This window comes from Suncus etruscus, chromosome 1, assembly GCF_024139225.1.
Source record: "Suncus etruscus isolate mSunEtr1 chromosome 1, mSunEtr1.pri.cur, whole genome shotgun sequence".
Lineage (NCBI taxonomy): Eukaryota > Metazoa > Chordata > Mammalia > Eulipotyphla > Soricidae > Suncus > Suncus etruscus.
Genome location: NC_064848.1, coordinates 151,963,150 through 151,983,405, shown reverse-complemented (window position 1 = coordinate 151,983,405; position 20,256 = coordinate 151,963,150). Strand labels below are relative to the sequence as shown.

Below are 20,256 nucleotides of genomic sequence, written 5' to 3'. Positions count from 1 at the left end.
CATTTTTCTCTTCTGAAAAGTAGCATGACTATTGAGATTTCTGCAAGGAGACTAGATGGAAGGTCTAGCACAGACCTTGGACATGCCAAATGGTTGGCCAGCAGGAGCTGCGGACACCTGCCCTCAGACACTTCTAGTCCAGGGGGTTCCATTTCTTCCTGTTTTCCTCTTCCCTATTAGAGGAAACAGGATGGGGGAGGGCACCGAGTGCAGGGAAGGGGATAATTTTAGAAGAGAATCCTCTGGCAGAGGGAAGTCCGGGGGATGGAGAAGAGGTTGAAATTCAACCTGACATCCATACTCAAGGGCGGGTGTGAGGACACGACCCAGCTTGGAGACATCTGCTCTGTAATTCCCACACCCACGGCACCCCTTGGAGTCTCCTGCCCTCCAGTGTGGTCACTTCTGCTGCGCCCACTATCCCAGCAATTTTTGAACCTAAGAATTTCTTCCTCCTACCAAGGGGACCCTAAGCATAGAGCACTGCCAAGGCCTTTAAGTCCTCTCAGTGCTGTTTTTTAGTCTGTTCCCTTTCCTACACAGGTTGACTCTGCTTCCTGTTCCTCACTCCTCACCTGCCCTCCTCCTGGCTCCACAGCTGCTGGGGTCCTAGGTGCTCCTACAGAACCACTACTTCCTGCTACCAGGGATCCTGACCCTCTAGGACACAGGCCATTCTCACAAGTGCTGGATTTTCTGTGCAGCCATGAACAGACTTCTTCTACCCCTGCAGTCCTAGAATTCTCTCCATCCACTCTAGGACCCTGAAATCCATTGTGCTGTGCAAGGTAAGGATTTCATATGTCCCTTCTTTTCCAGCTGGATCTTTTTCTCCAGCCTCCAACTCATAATCCAAACAACTCAGAACCAAGACTGTTTGTTCTGACGCTGTCAAATGCCTAAGTTTGGGCAACTGTCAGTGGCCAGGGACTTACACCTTGCATGGTTAACAATTCTGGCTGCAAGTAGGGGTGTTGAGCTCCAGGTAGGCTGGTTGCAGGGCGATGGGAAAGTGTAACGTGTGGTCTCCGGAAGAGAATTTACCTACAGACCCAGAAACACAGGGACACAGCAGCCATAAATATGAACATTTATTTGGCACCAGATGGTGATACCCAATCCTGGCAGTGGGAAGCGGAAAGGTTTTATCACCCAAATATGAAACTGATCCCAGGGTGGGACTTGAAATGAGTCTCCCAACCCCCTGGCTCACAGAGCACATATTATCAAGCACCTGGACTAGGATAGGTCGAGCAGAATGTCAGGCACCGTGGGAGCTGTGCGGAGCCTTCTCCCATGTGACACTTCGTCTCCAGGAGCTAATAATATCAGTGGATAAAACAGGACACACAGAAACAGCACAAATACTAATCAGTGTGTGTTGTCAAAAGGAAAGTTCTGTCAGAGGGAAGACTCAGACCGGTTCCATTCTCTCTTACTTTATGTAAAAGGCATGCGTTGATGACCTACTCTGTGCATGGGTTAGGTTGGTGGACCAAAAAAGATTTCGGCTCTTATGGGGCCTTACCACCGTAGTAGGAAAAGAGAAACAAAGCAAGCAGACAAGTAACCACAAGCTGTGATAACTGCAAAGAAAGAAAACAAACAGGGCATAGTAACAATACAAAGAAGACAGTCCGTCTTCTCAAATAGCCTAAAAAAGCCTCCACAAGGCAACATTTAAACTATGAGTTGAATAATAAAAGTGACAAATAGACCAAGAGCTGGCAGGAGTGGAACTCGGAGATGATCATTCTGTGATTATCTAAACAAGATAGTTTTGAAACTAGTTCTAAAACTAAAACCTTCTAAAAAGCCTTCCAAAGTCAAATTTCTGACTGGTGTGGGAAAGAATGAAGTTAAAAAAGACCTAAAGGGAACATCTCTGGCCGTACAAATAAGACTACAAGGGTAAAACAAACATCCTACACACCAATCAATGTGTTCCCCGATGGAAGAGAATTAGGCCCTGTAAAACCATGGGCTACTTAACACTGCAGGAGAAAGCAGGAGATGCCTTTCATTACTCTTCAGAATTGCGAAAAGAGCCAATTCAGTAGCATTTTAGTAGATCTGGTGGTGGACAGTAAATGAGATAAAAAGTAGGTAGAAGAAACACAAATGAGGAGGTGGTATGGAGGAAACTTTGCTAGAGACATTTGTCTTAGGAAGAAAGAAAAGGTGGCAGATCAAAGTAGTAAAATCACTGCACTTAGCTGCCTCTGCCCAAACCCTGTGCCAGGCTTAATTCAGCAACAAAGCCCAGAGAAGGATCGGGATCCAATGGTCCTTGGAATCTTCCTAGGTGGAGATCAGTGGCTTTCAAATACTGGACATGCAGCAAACTTTAAACTCTGCTGAAAGGCTGAATCACTGCAAATCCAAAGTGGCTTTGAGAAGACTGTCCTCCCAGGTGGCCTGGTAGCACCCAGGGAGACACAGATTTTTCCCACACAACAAAGCTTGCTGCAGTCCTGCTAACTGGAACCCTCCAGATGGGAAGTGGAAAACGGCTGTGTGGCATTAGGGCAACCTCCAAACTCTCTGGGACAATAAGGCAGGACAGAAATGGAAGACGGCCTCTGAGACAGCTTAACTTGTGTAACAAAGCAATCACCCAAGAGCCACCTAAAGAAGACCTGAGACATCCAGGAAGCCCAGGTATCCCCTCAGCATAAAGAGACTGGTCCGCCAAATCACCTGCCAGGTGCCCAGCACCCTGGGAGGGAAGTCCAGCCTAAGCTGAGCTTCAGGGAGAGCTTCCGGGGACAGTGCTGTCTATCCAGTCCCTGAAGGGAGGCCAGACACCAGCATCCAAAGGCGGAAGGCGATGTCAAGGCTCTCTATCCATGTGCGAGTCCTCACGTTGGGGGGTGTCCTGGAAACAGGTATAGATGTTGGCACAGGGTGCTGCAGTACTCAGACATCTCCTTGCACCGGTGGAACTCCGTGCCAGGGGCGTAGCCTTCACGCTCCTTGATAAGTGCATTCACCTGGAGGGGGGAGGAGACCACGAGTGCCCACTAAGAGTGATAGGAGGGTGGAGAGAGGGGGAGCACATGCAGAGCAGGTGGAAAGAGCCACTTACCTGCACCAGCATGTCAGCAACGTGCATGTCACAGGCTCTCTCCGAGAAGACCTGCTTGAGGGCCTCCACATACCAGGAACCCCGTTTGGTGTTCCGCATGGCAGCTGTCCCTGCAAGCAGGAGGGCAGTGTAGTCATGAGATGCCTTCCCAGGGAAGATGGTCTCCAGCTGCACTGCCAGGACATTTTCCATTTGCATCCCAGCCCTTTAAAGTGCTGGATACAGACATCAGCCTGCACAAGTGAGACCTTCAGGCTGATCCCCATGGGGATCTACAATACCTTTGAGACAGGCATAGCCACAGATCATGTCGGAGCGTGTGGGCAGGCGCACCTTCAGCATCCCCTCTTTCCCAGCATCCCTCTCTTCGCACTCGGGGGACACTGCCTGGTTCTTTCCGTCCTGCTGGTCAACCCCACGGTCTGTCTCATCTGCAGAAAGTAGACAGAAGGGGCAGAGATGTTATCTTCTCCCATCTACCTTGAAGGGTCACAGGAAGACCTGAGTTTCCTATACCGGGGTTTGGGAAGTATTCTGGTGGGTGCCTCCAACCTATAGCTGCTGAATGGGGAAAAAAAGTCATCCTTTGCCCAGCAAACACCTGTCTCTCAACTCTGGGCACTGTTCTGGCCAGGCACCACCAGCTCAAGTCCGCCCCACATACAAGGGGTTGAACATTGTTCGGAAAGGCAAGTGAGGAATTAAATACCCTTTGTAAACAAAACCAAACATCAATGCAGTACATGATTCACTTGCTCAATGAGCAACAGACCTGGAAGCCAGTTTTTTATTGCAATGTACCATAAAATACAGATGCATTATTTTTAGTATGTAAAAAAGAGTAAACTGAATAAGTTATGTTCTATAAATATCAAAACTCCAAAGGTATGTATCAATATAAAAAAAGTAATCAAAACTCATCAAGAGCAACAGTTTCCAAGGTATTTTTAAACAATTTACTCCTTATTACAGCAGATATCCAAGATTTAAGAGAAATCTGAAAGAAGAAACACTTCACATAGAGCTAATTTGGCTCTTCTCTCTAGTATGTCTGATAAAGAACATTACGATTTCAATACTGCCAGCAGCTTACCAACATGCCCTAAGCCCAAAGCAGACACAGTTTATTTATTCCATGTCATATTTTTACTTATCATTTAAAGCAAATGGAAGAACAGAGGAAAGCTACTGATTACAAGAGTATTTCTTGCTCCATGCAACATTCAAGAATGCCAAAAAGGAAAGTGAGACTTAAGGAAGTAGAGGGAAAATGAAGTTTGATTTACTGATCAATAAAAATTCACCTAACAGCTGCCCATGTGCCAGGCACTGATTTTATTTCTGTTTTAGGATCATACTTGGTGGTACTCAAGAGCTTTTCCTGGCTTTGTGCCAGACATAGATTTTGTCCTAAAAAGCACAGGAAAGAAATTCCTGCCTTCTTGGGGGTTACACTGTAGGCTGGGAAAGAGAAGCGGTTTTCTAGTATGGTAACTAAACAGAGCAGATAACAGCAACAGAGCGGTGGATTGGGTGCTTGTCTTGTACACGGCAGATAGGATTAAATTTCTACCACCCCATATAGTCCCCTGAATCCGCTGGAGTGAATTCTAAGTGCAGAGCCAGGAGTAAGCCCTGAATACCGTCAACTGTAGTCCCTCCACAAAATAAGAGAAAGAAAATAAATACAGCAGATAATAGATGAGGTCAAATTTGACAACTGATTATCCCTAAAAAGATTTGGAGGGCCAGAATAAATTATTCAGGTAACTCAAGGAAAGACTTCTCTCTATCCAGACCTACCATCGTATGTGTCTATATGGATGCAGGAAGGCAAAATGATTGCCGGGTATCTTTCATTTACTTTGTTTTGTGGTAATAGTATGTTCTGTAGCAGTGCTCCCAAAGTAGAAGTACCACTTGGGAGGAGTTAGGGTGAGTAAGAATGATCAGGGTACCATGTGTGGTGGTGGTGGTAGAAGCAGCATTGGTGTATGGGGTTGGGGAGAGTGAATCACTAAATTATTTTTTTTTCTTGAAAAGAGAGAGGTAAGGCAAGTAAGGGAACCTCCATTCTATAGGAAACAGGTCAAGCTGAATGTCTCATTCTAGCAACTTTCACACATTTAAGTTTCACATCTGAAGTCAATTAATGTTACAGGTCCTTCTTCCAATATTCTCCTATCTGCAATGTGGTTTAAGAAGATTAATTTATTCGCTCATTGCAATATTTATGAAGTGTTACCAGGGATCATGCTTCCTTAGTGCACTTCCTGTCTTGGCGATTGCTCTGGGAAAGACAGATCGCTCACTTCCGGACAGCTCGGGACTATGCTGAGCCTGAAACCTCATGATTTAGTTGCATTTACACTGTGGGTAGTCACCTCTTGCAAACCATGCACACTTAGCTTCTTTTCTCTGTTTTGTTGCTGGACCACACCCAACAGTGCTAAGGGGATCATTCCTGGTGGGGACTGGGAGACCTATGTGGCACTGGGGGATAGATATATAGGCTGGTCACTTGTAAGGACAGTCTTACTCACTGTACTAACCTAGTTCAGGCCCCAAGATGCTCAGCTTCTAATCAGATCCAGGCTCAGCCTTAGTTAGTATGTGATACATCTTTTCTGCAGAGTGGCAGAGCATTGTTTTCATCTTGTGTTCCCTCCATTGTTGTGCTGCTGAAGCCTGCTTCATATACTTTCAGAAATCTTGTTGTTCTAGACAACTGCAGAAAAATCTTCACCCCAAGACTATCTTCAAACAATCCATCTCACCTTAGCTTACTCCTTTTTAGTTTTGTTTTGCAGTAACAGGGATTAAACCCAGATAAGTGTAAGCCCTTCTTACCACTTACACTTTTTCCATGTGTGTATATTCCCACATAAACTCACTATCCTCAAACTACTTCAGAATGTGAATCTGCTTGAATTTCTTGCGTCACTGAAGGGCTGTTTAGAGACTACATTGTCTTTGTTTCTTTGTGATAGCAAAAGTACTTATGCCATAAGACATTATATTTGGTGGTAATAGTAAGAGAAAACTGACAATGCAAACCACTTATATTGCTGAACAGGACAAAATCAAAACTATACCTAAATATTTACAAAGTAGCTTTTACCCTCAAGGACACTAATCACGTTGGCATTTTCTGCGGCTCGACTATGAATCAAGATACTGCACTCTGGAAGTCTTATTTCATTTAATTGTCACAACCTTAATGTAGGCGTGACAGTTTTCTACACTTGTATATCAAGAAAGGTAAGACGAATGGATGGACACCAAGCAACTTCTCTAATCTGACATAACTAGTTAGGGTTAGAGACTCAATTGTCTCCCAAGTGAAACTTAATTATTATTGCTTTTGTCTAGGAGAGAAGCCAGGTGGGCAAGTTTGAGCTGAGTCCTGGAGTCCTGGTTCTGAAGTGATCAACAGTTTATACAAGCAGCAGGACAGAAAGCAAGAATTAAAGGCTGACATGGGTTTCTATGTGGCTGTTCTGGTAAGGTTCTCGGGTAACAGAGAAGAGAGGAGGTAAGAACGGAAGCCAAGTGAGAAGAAAAGTCAGAGGAGGAGGTATTAAGGGGACACAAGCTAAAGAAAGGGCAAGGAGAAAGAGAGTGGGAGATGGCGAAGAGAAGACAAGAGATTCCTTGACAGGAATGAGCAATAGCAAACAAGTGCATGGGGTTAGGGAGCACAGAGCTAAGTCCTGAGCTCTAGGGATAGAAGCAGCGAAACAGACGAAAGCCTGAGGGCAGGCTGTGGTGGTGCATAGAGAGCTGATCAACCTGAGAGCCGTGGGGCTGCCAAGTCCCAGCACGCACACCCCATGCATTGGAGACACTTACAGAGCAAGAGAGGCGTGGCAGCAGTGAACAGAAGGGGGTCCAATAGCACCTGAGAGGAGCAAACAGCATAGTGAGAGCTGGTGGGAGGCTGCCCAGAAGCCACCACCCAGGAGCTGGGGAACCAGCCACTCACCTCCACGGCAGGCCTGAATGAAGAACATTTTCGGCTTGTTCTGGAGGCTCGGGCAGTTGGCGTTGTCAAAGAGTCGGAAAACCTCATGCAGCTGCCAGGAAGAAGGGAGGAGGTTGATTAGCTGTGGGCAGGAGTCCCGGACAAGAGCAACCGCCAGCTGGAGAGACGGATGCCCTGAGTCCAGGGTCACACACACCTGGAGCAGTTTGCCATCCACTCCGTAGACACCACCCTCAACGCCATGAGACAGGAGCGCCACGATGCAAGAGTCGGTGAGGCGGTGAGCGGGCAACCGGGCAAAGTTCTGTAGCTTCTCTTGCATTTCCTAGAAGAAAGACTTCCTTAGTGCACTATGCTCAGCACCAGTACCAGCTTTTCTTTGGAATATTTAAAATGTTGAGCTTGGGGCTAGAGTGATAGCACAGCAATAGGGTGTTTGCCTTGAACACTGCCAACCTGGGACGGACCTGGGTTCGATCCCTGGCATCCTATATGGTCTTCCGAGCCTGCCAGGAGCAATTTCTGAGGGTAGAGCCAGAAGTAGCCCCTGAGTGCTGCCAGGTTGCAAATAAATAAATAGATAGATAGATAAATAAAAAATGCTATTAGCAAATACAACGTGTTCAGTGGTGAAAAGTCTGGGTCCCTTGACGGAGTTAAGGTCCTTGGAATAACAGAAAAATGCTCAACTTTGAGACATACAATTCAGAACAGAATTTCACAAAATCCATTCATTGTGCCATGTTGAGACACCCAGCATGAAAAGCCTTCATCACCAATGAAACTAATTACAAGTCAGTTAACACTACATTCTCCACTCTAATAGATCCCATTCTCCAGCAGGAGTCCTTCTTTATTAACAAACAGCACAAGGGGTAGCACCTAAAAGGTATAAAAGCCACAAGCCTACAAAAAAAACAAAGGCTAGAATGAAAGAAACTGCTGTGACAAAGGTCTAACAGAACCATGGAAGTGGAGAATAGTGGTACTACTCTGTGGGTTTCTAGGGAGATTTTAAGATCCCAGAGGCAGTGGCTGTACCTGTATGAGATGCCTTTTCAGAGAGCAGTTCACTAGAATGAGGCTCGGTCCAGAGCCCTCACTACAGGGCTTGGAGGTCACAGAGACTTAGGTTTTCATAAACCAAAAAATGATGGATTGCCTATCCACTCAAGGTTCTAATGCCCATTCTGTAAGAAAGAGGACAGGCAGGAATAGATACTTCTCTGGAGTTAGAACAGAACACAGAGTAATGGATGAAAATTTCACTTTGAGAAGAAAAATATGCTCCATGCACAAACATTTGGATTTGAGATAAAATTACAAAGTCAATAAAGAGAAAAAAACAAAACCTGAGGTGTGAACACATACATTTGATAATGGAGTAAAGTCAAATAATTCAGTTCAAGGGATTAATCATGCTGGAAATTTATTCTAAGACTGATGTATATTTGTTTTTCTGAGAAAATCAGAGCACTGCATAATAGCTAGCTCCTAGTCTTTGGCTGGGAATTGGTGGAAAAGGAGATACAGTTGGTGAAAAACCTGTGACTCCTCCAAAATGAGGTGCTATGTAGTCTGACCTGTGCTGTCTCTATGTTTTCAAAGCAGTTTGTAACCCAAAGACAACTTAAAAACCCAAACCACATGGCCCATTTTGAAAATATATCTTAATTCTGACTTTGATGAGAAATTGCCATTCTAGAGCCAGTCAACTCATGAGAAAATGTGCTGAGAAAAAGGCTTTGATGACAAAGATAAGAACCAAACCCTGACATGCCTAGGGAGAAAACTGGAGTTCTCTGTAGTGCTATCTAGGGAATGGGGGATGAGGGGACAGCAAAGATGCTATTATTTTGGATGTTTCAACAGAAAAACCTGGAAGGTCTATGCTGAATGGTGGGTTGTCCATTCCAAAATCCCCAGAGGGAGAGAAAGGGATTTCCAAGCCCCCTGTCCGGGATTCTTATACTGCTTGTCCAAGAGATGCAGGTCAAGCAGCAACTCCGACACAAGCAATAATCCACACACAGGAAGGAATAGCAGGCCAGAAACTAACCACAAGCTGTTCACCCACAAGCCAGTCACTCCACCATGTGTAAACCATGAACCAGGATGATCAGCCACTTCTCCAGGCCACCTGAGTAGTCTTTATGGCAAAAAAAAAAAAAAAAAAAAAAAAAAAGCCCACCACATGGGGAGGGGAAAAAGCCAGATGAGGTGGCAATAGGGAAACGTCTTTTTAACAGGAAAACCAAAGAAATCAACTGAGAGCCATTTAATTAGAAGGCAATAGAGAACCAATCCAAAGGCTTCTACCAACAGTCCAGGTGAAATGGGGGAGTGGAGAAGTAGCCAATTCTTTAGTTGTTTCCTTACTGGCTAAATAATTACATGACAAAATTGTTGAGACTCCCAAGCGGTTCTACCAGGAAGACAAGAGTCTGCAGATGCTCAACACCCCACATTACTGTTCCCAGTGGAGTGAGCCGGTGTTAACTGTAAACAGAGCCCTTAATTGGCCATTGTCAGAAGCTCCTCTTTCTGAATCTTCACAAGATGTTACATCTCACCATGGATGGCTACACCCTAAGATTCACTCCTAAGCCTCTCACCACTCTGATTTCTCAGAGATTTCACATTCTCTCATTGCTTGGTGTTTTTTCCTTCACAGATAATTTTCACTCATGATGCTGACACCCTCTGTACTCTTCAGCCTTTACTTTTCTGTTTTGTTCTTATGCAGTCATTCAGCCAAGCATTTGAGGAACAATCTTGTCATTATACTATTTTTCTACACAGATGCCTTTCCTTCAGGCTGACCAGCCTGTCAGGGCTCTTACCATTTTGTGTTACCGTATTTTTTGTACCATAAAGCAACCCCACCCCTCCTTTCCTCCCATGGGGGAAAATGTCTGTGCATATTATGGAGTGAATGCTGTCTGGAGCTGAAGCCTGAATGCAGGGAACTTTTTTAAAAAAATTTTATTTTCTGATGTAAAAAAAAATTTAGATAAATGTGATTAATCAGCTGTGGATTGGTGTAGTGCAAATAAACTTAGGCCAACAGGCTGGTTATTCCCAGCCCCTGTCTCCTGACGTCTATTTTCCTCGTCTAAAAACTATGTGTGACTTATGGTCAGGTGTGTCTTATAGAGCGAAAAAATAAGGTAATTCCAACTCTCCCTTTCTGCCACTGGTCTGTTTTTATTACCCATCAATCCTAAATCATCACCAAGCATCTATCATTTCTGTTGAGAATTACTAATCTATACTCGAGAAAAAGCACATCCATTTATGACCAAGGCAACCAGCAGTTCTCTGCACGTGTCCCCTGCCTCACTGACAGACTATGTCTCCTGTCCTTTATTTCTGCTAATCCTCTGATTGGGTCATTATATCTCTAGTGTCTTCCCAGTCGGGTCCATACACTGTGAAAGCTGCCTCAGATTCCTGTGGCACTGACCTCTGCTTTTGTAGCTTTTACCCTATCATGCCAACCAGCTAAGAGAAACATATGGGGTGCTAGGGATTGAACTCAGATTGTCCCCAGCTGCTGTACGATTGCTCCAGCCCCAAGGCAGACATTTTAAACATCACTGACAGACAAGACAGCTACTCCACACCATCTTCCTTATAAAGTGTTCAAAACTGAACTACTGCAATTACAGTTGTTGCCAATGTAATAGGCAACTGAATCTACAGAAAGTCTGGCAACCTCCAACTGATTGTGAAGTGCACTCATGGACCCAACCACTCTGCCTCACATTCCTGGAAACACAACAATATTTAGCTGACTTGGTGTGGACTGAATTTTTTTTTTTTTTTTTGTGGTTTTTGGGTCACACCTGGCAGTGCTTAGGGGTTATTCCTGGCTCCAGGCTCAGAAATTGCTCCTGGCAAGCTCGGGGGACCATATGAGACGCCGGAATTCAAACCGATGACCTCCTGCATGAAAGGCAAACGCCTTACATCCATGCTATCTCCCCCCCCCCCCTTTTTTTTGTGGTTTTTGGGTCACACCCGGCAGTGCTCAGGGGTTATTCCTGGTGGACTGAATTTTAACTATCAGGATACTCATCCACTGGCCAGAATTTAGGAAACTGTGACATGATGAATTCCTAGTCAAAAGAGTGAGACCAAAAGTGAAGAACAAATCCCATGCCCTTACTTTTCAAATAAGACATTGTCTTTAAGAATTAGGGCTGATGTGCTGAGGAAAAGTCTGATCTACATGGATAATATGGATGCCCACAGAAGCTGTTGCTCCTGCCAAGGCTTTGAAGTAATGTTTTATTTACTTCTCATAAGCTTTTCTTTTCTTTAAAGCTAGCAAAAATAGCCTGAGAAGGAAAACGCCGTAGTAACCACTAAAGAAATCGGCCTTACCACATAGAAATTATTCTTATCAAAGCAAGCAACTTAGAAAGAGGAACAAAGACAAAACAATGCCCACTACTTCAACAGATTATGGTGAATGTCCGCAAACCTTAATTTTACTACTGACATTCCAAAGTCAAGTTTAGGAAAGTGTTTTTATTCTGGAATCACAATACAGAATCAGTATAAGTTTACCAGTAGGTGGTTATCAATTCCACATCAGAAACACCAAAGTGTTGGGCTGGAGAAATAGTACAGCAAAAAAAGGCACTTGCTTTGTATGCGGCCAACACAGGTTCAATTCCCAGTACCCTATCTGGTCCCCTGAATCCCACAGGAAAGATCCCTGAAAAGCAAGAGCCAGGAATAAACCTGGAACACTGCTGCTGGTGTGGACCAAGAATTAAGAAACAAGCCCAGGACCGGAGAGATAGCAGGAGGTCGGTGGTTCAAATCCTGGCATCCCATATGTTCCCCCCGAGCCTGCCAGCAGGGCGATTTCTGAGCATAGAGCCAGGAGTAACCCCCTGAGCACTGCTGGGTGTGACTCAAAACACAAGCAAACAACAACAACAACAACAACAAAACCAAAAGAAAAAAAAAAGAAACAAGCCCCTACCAAAAAAAGGGGGGGGAGTCCGAGCAGTGGCACAAGCTGTAGGGCATTTGCCTAGCACATGCTAACCTAGGACAAACCGAGGTTCAATCCCCTGGTGTTTTATATGGTCCCTCAAGCCAGGAGCAATTTCTGAGTGCATAGACCAGGGAGTAACCCCTGAGCATCATTGTAGTGTGGCCCCAAAAAGCAAAAAAAAAAAAAAAAAAAAAGAAGCAAGCCCCCAAACTGAACTGTGACCAAGTCAAACTGCAATAACTGAGCCCAACAAGGAATAACCTTTTACAAAGATGCTGGTGTTTGCTGACAGCTGTCAGAAACAATATTAAGGCCACACACAGCACTAAAAAGCCTGTTTGTACCCTATCAGGTAGTTTCTCATATACCAATTCCTTAAACTATCACAAAATGGTTTTTACAAGGATAATTTAAGCAGTTTCACTTTTAAAATTTTTGGAGGGAGGTTGGGGGAGCAGGAAGGAGAGAGCCTGGGAACCCCTCTTAGGGATAATCTGCCATCTAAAACAGTCTAATGCCAGGACAGGGTGATGCCAAAGGTGTGTAAGCGCTGTAGTGCCAGGGGCCACTAGGGTCTCCTCCATTGGTGCTCAGGGATAGTGTGGTACGGGAGTTTGAACTCAAGTTTCGAAGCATGCAGCCCAGCTTACTTTTAAGAATTTTTCCTGAGAATACTAACTACACTTCAGTATCAACTGAGAAGTAAGCATCTTAAGAAGCCTGGGTACCTTCACCCCTTCATTCTTTCTAAATTGCCTGGATAAATCTCAGTGTCACAGAATCAAGGTTCTGAATACAGAAGTGTGAAAGCTCAACCCTGGAATACTATTCCTCAGAGAGCACAGTTACCCTAAGAAATCAGTAATGAAGTCACAGAATTGGTCCGGATTCTCTTCTTTATGAAGTTGCAAGGTAAGAGGCAGAACGAGTGAGAAAGGTTAATGAGAAAAGGTTCTCTCTTTGTAAGAAATATCTCATCAGCTGCAGGAGCAGTAGATGCTGCTTGCCATACCTGTGCGGTCTGGTCAAGGAGAACATGGACGGTGTAGCCCAAGAGCTTGAAGAGGGTGATGAGAGTGCTGTGATCCACATCCCCTCCAGAGCGGAATTCCAGATCTTTTTCCCCCGTGAAGAGCACATTGCTCAGCACCAGTGCCAAGCCCCGAGGCTGAGACTGCAGTCTATAGGCCTAGGGAAGAAGGGTCAATCAGATCATGATAAGGCAGAAACTGCATATCCCCCTCTTCCCCCACGACACTGAACAAAGCAAAAAAGGAAATGCCTATACAAACCAAGGTGCAAATGCCCTGGAAGATTGTCTTATTCCCCAGCTTCCCTTCTCTTGCTGTTCTGCACAACTCACCAGCTGATAGTGCGTTTGATAAAACTCAGGACTGCAAGGCTTCACATGCAGGCTGGGAGGACCATCCCCATTGTCCAGGGCATGTGTCACAGCACCTGTGGCAGAGAGCCAACAAACCAAAACAGTGTGTCATTTGGTCAGCATTTCAGGTACTGCTTGAACAGTAGCTCAAGTGTTAAGAGTATTTTCCTAAACATTTATTCTCTTTCCTCCTCTAATTTGAGTGATCCATGAGAAGAGAATCTCTCTGCTCTTGTTCACCACTGATTCTTTGCACTTAATTGCACAGAACATGCTCAATTCACTGAAAGACTCAAAAGCCTGTTAGTCTAAGTACTCAGTTAATCAATCAACAGGGTAGTAGTTAAAATTATAGCCTTTTCTCATTTAGAGGGGAGACAAGCCAATTATATGCAGAACATTTCCAAAATGTGCAAGCTGTTGCAATGTAAGATTGCCATAAAAATATCTTCAGTGATACAAAAGGAATGGGCCAATATCCCAACTAGACAGTGTGCTACAAACCCCCTCACCCCCCATCAATTCAGGGTGAGAAATGTTTCCAGAATGAACGGAGGTAGGTACTATGCCAGGACCAAGCCAGATGCCAGCCATTAATAAGAGTAGATGTACAAGATCCTTTTTACCCATCCATCTATTCTCACCTGGAGACAGGTGAAGCCGCTTGTGAGGGGAACAGGACTCACACACGGGGAAAGGGAAGCTCACATCATAGTCACAGCTCAGCTGTAAGAAATAATGACCCGTCATGCCAGGCTTCCAGGAGACCGAAGAGGCCAACATTCCCCACCAAGAACCCCCCTCAACATACATTTTTGGGGCTCCGGACTGGTGGGAGTATGTGCTGAAGGTCAGAGACAGTGGCCAGTAGCAGATCCTCTAGGTGGCCCTGTTTAGTCTCCCTCAGGGCTACACAGAAGACCTCAAAAGCCTGGGGTCCCCTCTTGGGTAGTAAGTTGAGCAGCTCCACATTCTGGCTGAAACTGCCCACTTTGGCCTAGGATACAAGAATCAAGTATAACATCATATCCACCCCTCTAGAATTCTGCTTTCCAGCTGACTTTCCAAGTAATGGCTTTGTTCATCCCTTTTATAAAAATATAGACTCAGTGAAGTCCCCCGTGACTCTGGACTTGAGTTTCTTTTCTGTTAAAAGACTGTCAGGGCGAAGGGCATTTTCACTTCTTCAGTCAGGCTCCATATCCTTTCCATGCTTTATCATATTCTATTCCTACATACATGACCAAATTTTTCTTTTTGCATGTCTGTGTTGCCATCAGATACCTGAATGAGCTCCCTCATTTCCAAGGTGATAATGTCTTTCTCGAGGAGGTGTTCTAACAGCTCACTCAGCAACAGCTGTTTGGCCAGCACTACTCGGTTCTTTTTGAGGGCCTCCTGATGGTCGGGATGCATGCCACATGTCCGAGACATCCTACAGATCAAAGGCAGAAGGAAAGGCTCGCAAATACAAGACTTGGCTCAGGAGAGTGGTATACAGAAGAGAAACAGGCAGGAAGAAAAAGAGCTGGACTGAATAGGCATACTTAGTTGAATCCTGTTAAGAAACAAGTGCTCAGAGGTGACACATAGGTCATATAAAAGTGGACTTTTTTTTCTTTCTGGGATCACACCAGTGGTGCTCTGTGATTATTCTGGGTTTGGAGTTTGAGAAAAACCATGTGGTGCTGGAGACTGAACCTGGGTTTCCTGCATGCAAAGCATGCATTCCAGCCTTCTGCACCCTTTACCTGGCCTGACATATAATTCTTTATAAAGAATTGTGTGTGTGTGTGTGTGTGTGTGTGCACGCGCGCGTGGGTGCGCAGTGCTCAGAGGTTATTCCTGGCTCCAGGCTAAGAAATTGCTCCTGGCAGGCACGGGGGAACACATGGGACGCCGGGATTCGAATTGATGACCTCCTGCATGAAAGGCAAACGCCTTACCTCCATGCTATCTCTCCGGCCCCTTATGAAGAATGTTTAATTAAGACTATCTTCTTTCAACAGATGAATGGCTAAAGAAACTGTGGTACATATACACAATGGAATATTATGCAGCCATCAGGAGAGATGAAGTCATGAAATTTTCCTTACATGGATGAACATGGAAACTATTATGATGAGTGAAATAAGTCAGAGGGAGAGAGATAGATGCAGAATAGTCTCACTCATCTATGGGTTTTAAGAAAAATAAAAGACATTTTTGCAATAATTCACAGAGACAAAAGAAAAGCAGGCTGGAAGGTCCCCACAAGGAGTACTGAGTGCAATTAGAGAAATAACTACATTGAGAACTATCATAACAATGTGAATAAATAAGGGAAGTAGAAAGCCTGTCTAGAGTACATACAGGCGGGGGTGGGGCGGGGAGGAGGGAGATTTGAGACCTTGGTGATGGGAATGTTGCACTGGTGAAGGGGGGTGTTCTTTACAAGACTGAAACCCAACTACAATCATGTTTGTAATCAAGGTGTTTAAAGATATTAATAATAAAAAAAGACTATCTCCTGGGGCCAGAGTGATAGCACAGTGGTAGGGCATTTGTCTTGTACACAGATGATCTGGACAGACCCGGTTCAATCTCCAGTATCCCATGTGGTCCCACAAACTGCCCAGGAGTAACCCGAGTGCTGCCGGGTTACAAAAAAAAAAAGACTATCTTCTGAGATAAGTGGTCTCATTATGCAAAGTCTCTATCATGACATATACAGAGATGTACATTTTTCAGTAAGAACAATCCTGACAAACCTACTGTAGTAAAGAATTATTCTGGAAAACACTATTTATCTAGTCTTTAATAGCAGTATAAGAGGCCAGACATAGTACAGTGGGTAGGATGATTCTGACATACGGCCAACCCAGGTTTGACCCCCGACACCATTAGGAGTGAGCCCTGAGCACAGCCAAGTGTTTCCGGCTACACCCAGAAAAAGTATTATGCATTTTGGGTTTTGGTGGTAGAGCAACTTATGTGTGAAGCCATGTTACTGATTCCCAGCTACACACACACACACACACACACACACACACACACACACACACACACACACAGTAGAGCAACTTATGTGTGAGGTTGTGTTACTGATTCCCAGCTACACACACACACACACACACACACACACACACACACACACATCCTGGGTGAGGAATAAAAAATTGGTATAAGCTTAAATCAACCACCAGATTTAGTAGAAAGTAAATGACATAGAAACACTCTAATCTTAAAACTAATTATAATTGTTCTAAAAATATAAGTTCTCGTGAAATCAGAAACTGATCAGACTTCAGTACTAAGACAGGGTGTTACGTAGACAAATGTCAATGATAACCATTAAACAACTTGAAACCTTTTAAAGCATATAAAGCCTAAATTATTTTGGTAATTTGGTCTACAAGGGGCACCTTTATATATCAAGGAATTCCTTGATTTTGCCATGAGTTGGATAAAGACCATGTTTTATGAACTGAAAGAAAGCTATTCCAAACATATATAATCTGTGTGCTAGTTCCTATAAATCTAGAGCTTTCCATTTAATACCTGACAACACTGAAGGGCTAATGGCAGTCTGAGATGGATATAATTATAATTCAAGTCTATTTAAATATGCACCCTGATTTCAAAGATGTTAAAAATGGGTGTGTGTGGGGGTGAAGTTGTCTGAATCAGTGAGATACCATGCATTTATAGAAATGTGCCAGCTTAACAATAGGTTCAAGATTTACAATACATAGAAAGGAGGTTGGAGGGAAAGTAGTGGGTAGGGTGCTAGCCTTGCACATAGACACGAAGGTTCAATTCTCAGCACCCCATATGGTCCCCGAGCACAGTCAGGAGTAAACCCTGAAAACCACTGGATGTGGCACCAAAACAAAAAAGCAGAAGGAAAGGCAGAATCCCGCAAGATTAACGAAGCAGACACTTAAAACTTAAAGGAGAGGGCCCGGAGAGATAGCACAGTGGCGTTTGCCTTGCAAGCAGCCGATCCAGGACCAAAGGTGGTTGGTTCGAATCCCGGTGTCCCATATGGTCCCCCGTGCCTGCCAGGAGCTATTTCTGAGCAGACAGCCAGGAGTAACCCCTGAGCACTGCCGGGTGTGGCCCAAAAAACCAAAAAACAAAACAAAACAAAACAAAACTTAAAGGAGAGCCATTGGTCAGTAAAATATTTCCAGGCCCTATAGCAGCCAGATTAGATTAGATATGGGGTTCAAGTACAGTGCCTAAAACTCTATTTCACCTTCTTGCTTCTGTTAACTGGAATACACCTCTCCCCCAAACCAGTCAAGAAGAGCCAGGACAAAAATCCAGAGATATGCAAACCTCTTTTCTCAGAGTCCACTTGGAATACTTCCAGAGTGGGATGGGGGGGCAGACCTGCTGATCCTGATCCCCAGTCTGGCTTGTCCTTCCTCATACTCTGCAGAGCTTCAAGGTAACACACCAGTTGTGAAAAGGGCAACACCCAGCACAGTACTGGGTATTAGGATCTGAGCCAATTTGGGTGGGGTTGCGAGAGGGGCAGGTCTACTCAGGTTTCTTCTAGTTCGTCAGCAGCATTTTCTCCTCAAAAACTTTCTCCTCCCTTAGTTGCCATGACACCACTGGCGGCAGAATTTCTGCTTCTTAAATTTCAGTTTCCTTTGGGTTTTAGCCTGCCTTCTAGATCCATATTGCTTTCAGAAACTCCCTCCCTAAAGGGCTTTGATTAATCTCAACGACGCTACCAAGGTAATAAAACGCCCAGTCTTATCAGTTCCAAACTTTAGATCTGATTTTTCTAGCAAGAACTCTCTCGGTTTCGCGGAGAAGAGTCATCCTCGCTCCTTCTACACCTGGGCGGGGATTCACACGTGCATTTTCCTATGCAACCACAATCATCAGAAACACAGGGGCTGATCCAGTAAGGGATAGAAAATATAAAGCAAAAGGATGCAGAGGGGAAGGGTGCTTCTGTATTGCGGCTTTCCAAACCCAAAATTTAAACTTTTGGGTCCGGACCAGGAGGTCCTTAAATGACATCCTGGGTGATGGCATCGCGATGAGCAAGGGTGGAGGGTGAGGGTAGTGGATGGGGCAGTGGTAAACTGAGAGTCCGGGAACCTCCCCCACCCCAACCCCTGTGACCTCTAGTCCCCTTCCCATCCGCTAGTCACCAGCGAGCCCGCTTAAATTAGATCCCTTTGAACAAGGGGGTCGTTCCACCCGCTGCAAAAGGAATCACGAGGGTTCCAACCCGAATCGAATCGAATCGAATGCACATGAGATGGAATCGCAATGTCTGCGGAGCTCATCGATTTTTATTTTGGGGGTGGGGGTGGGATTGTGCAGAATGCAAGAGAAAGGAATCAAGAGAAACGAAGGATGGAGCTGCAAGTCTTGCAAGAAGGCAGAAGGCGGAGAGCCCATCCCGTTGCAAGGCGGATAATGCTCGAGCAATCAGACCTCCGGAGGGGCCAGGCCTAGCAGGGGCCGCCGCCCTCTGGCCTGCAGGGCCTGGGGGTGGGGGGGCGCCCACCCTGCAGGAAGGAAGATGCTCGCAGGGGCTCCGAGGGCGGGGACTCCAGGGCCAACCTACTGGGACCGGGTTTCCCTTCCCCGGGCCCCACCGAGGACCCCCACCCGAAGACCCTCCTCCACTCACCTGCGCCCCCTGTCCGCAGCCATCAGCCCCTTGGAGTGGAGGGCGGGCCGGGAGGACGCGCGCGGCGACGCCATTTCCCACTTTTCCCGGGCTGCGGGAGCACCCGCCCACCAGCCACACAAACCCGGATCGGCCTCCGCATCCCTCCCCCGGCTGCGACGCTCAGAGCGTCTGCGCCTTACATCTCCCGCCTCCATTCCCGGGCAGGCACCGCCCCCCCGCAGAGACGCGCGCAGGCGCAGCATGCTCGCCGGAAGACGCGCCGTCCAATAGGATGTGAGAGCGCTCTGGACGGAAAGGGAAGAGGCGGGGGCGAAAGCGACGGCGAAGCTATTCGATTGGTCCAGCCTCTGTAGGAATCTGATTGGTCGTCGCTTCCCGCGGAAATCACTGCTCCCCGCCTCTGCACCGCCTATTTGTTTCTCCTTTGCCTATTGGATGGACTTAATCGGGGGAGGGGGTAGCCCTGGTGTTTGGCTTTATGGATGTTGAATTGGTGGGACCCCAAATAGGAAAAACGTGCAGAACTAGACAGATAGAGGCTCAGTAGATGAAGGCCTTAATGGGAAGTGCAGGAGAGGTGAAGGTTGAGCAGCAGCACCCAGTGTCTGGGGAAGTGGGATTAGGGACTTTGGTAGAACTATGGTGGGACTGGAGAGCATAAAGGCATGCAAGTGAGTGACTCCACTTCTTCATAATAAATTTGAAAAGGGATCCTTAGATATTCCACCGCCAAGAAATTTTATTCTTTTCTTTTGGCCTGCATGCACCTGTTCACAGTTCACAGAGTTGTTAGTCTTTCCTCCTGAGGGCAGTTTTATCCCACTGCTTTCCAATAAGAGGAGGGAGGGCCTTTTGGGCTGGGAACTGCTATCCAGCACCTGTACTGCCTGACATGCTACAGGGGTCGACAGCTTCACTCAAAGGCAGGTGCACGCCCAGTTACCCTTAAACCACTCTATTTGCAGACCCACTAATGTTCATGTGGTCTGCACCAGTGATATTCAGTCTTTTGACAGTTTACAGAACAATGCCTGTCCTGCATACTGGTCCATGAGCTGGCAATAATAACCAAGGCAATAATGTGCATCACTTGTGCTAAGACAAATGTTGAGAGATGTTGGATAGGTTGGCTTTCCAT

The 20,256-nt window shown here is 45.7% G+C and overlaps 1 protein-coding gene across 1 annotated transcript; it reads right to left on the bottom strand.

Moving 5' to 3' along the window:
- Positions 1 to 1,078: 1,078 nt before the first annotated feature.
- Positions 1,079 to 19,244, bottom strand: CASP2 (caspase 2). The gene is made up of 11 exons (XM_049774920.1): positions 19,116 to 19,244; positions 14,756 to 14,906; positions 14,283 to 14,468; positions 14,116 to 14,197; positions 13,451 to 13,545; positions 13,100 to 13,276; positions 7,270 to 7,398; positions 7,074 to 7,164; positions 3,370 to 3,519; positions 3,089 to 3,198; positions 1,079 to 2,993 (listed from the first exon to the last, which is right to left on the bottom strand). Exons 1-11 carry the CDS (start codon positions 19,187 to 19,189, stop codon positions 2,862 to 2,864), a joined length of 1,377 nt encoding a protein of 458 aa, XP_049630877.1. The 5' UTR covers positions 19,190 to 19,244; the 3' UTR covers positions 1,079 to 2,861.
- Positions 19,245 to 20,256: the final 1,012 nt, after the last annotated feature.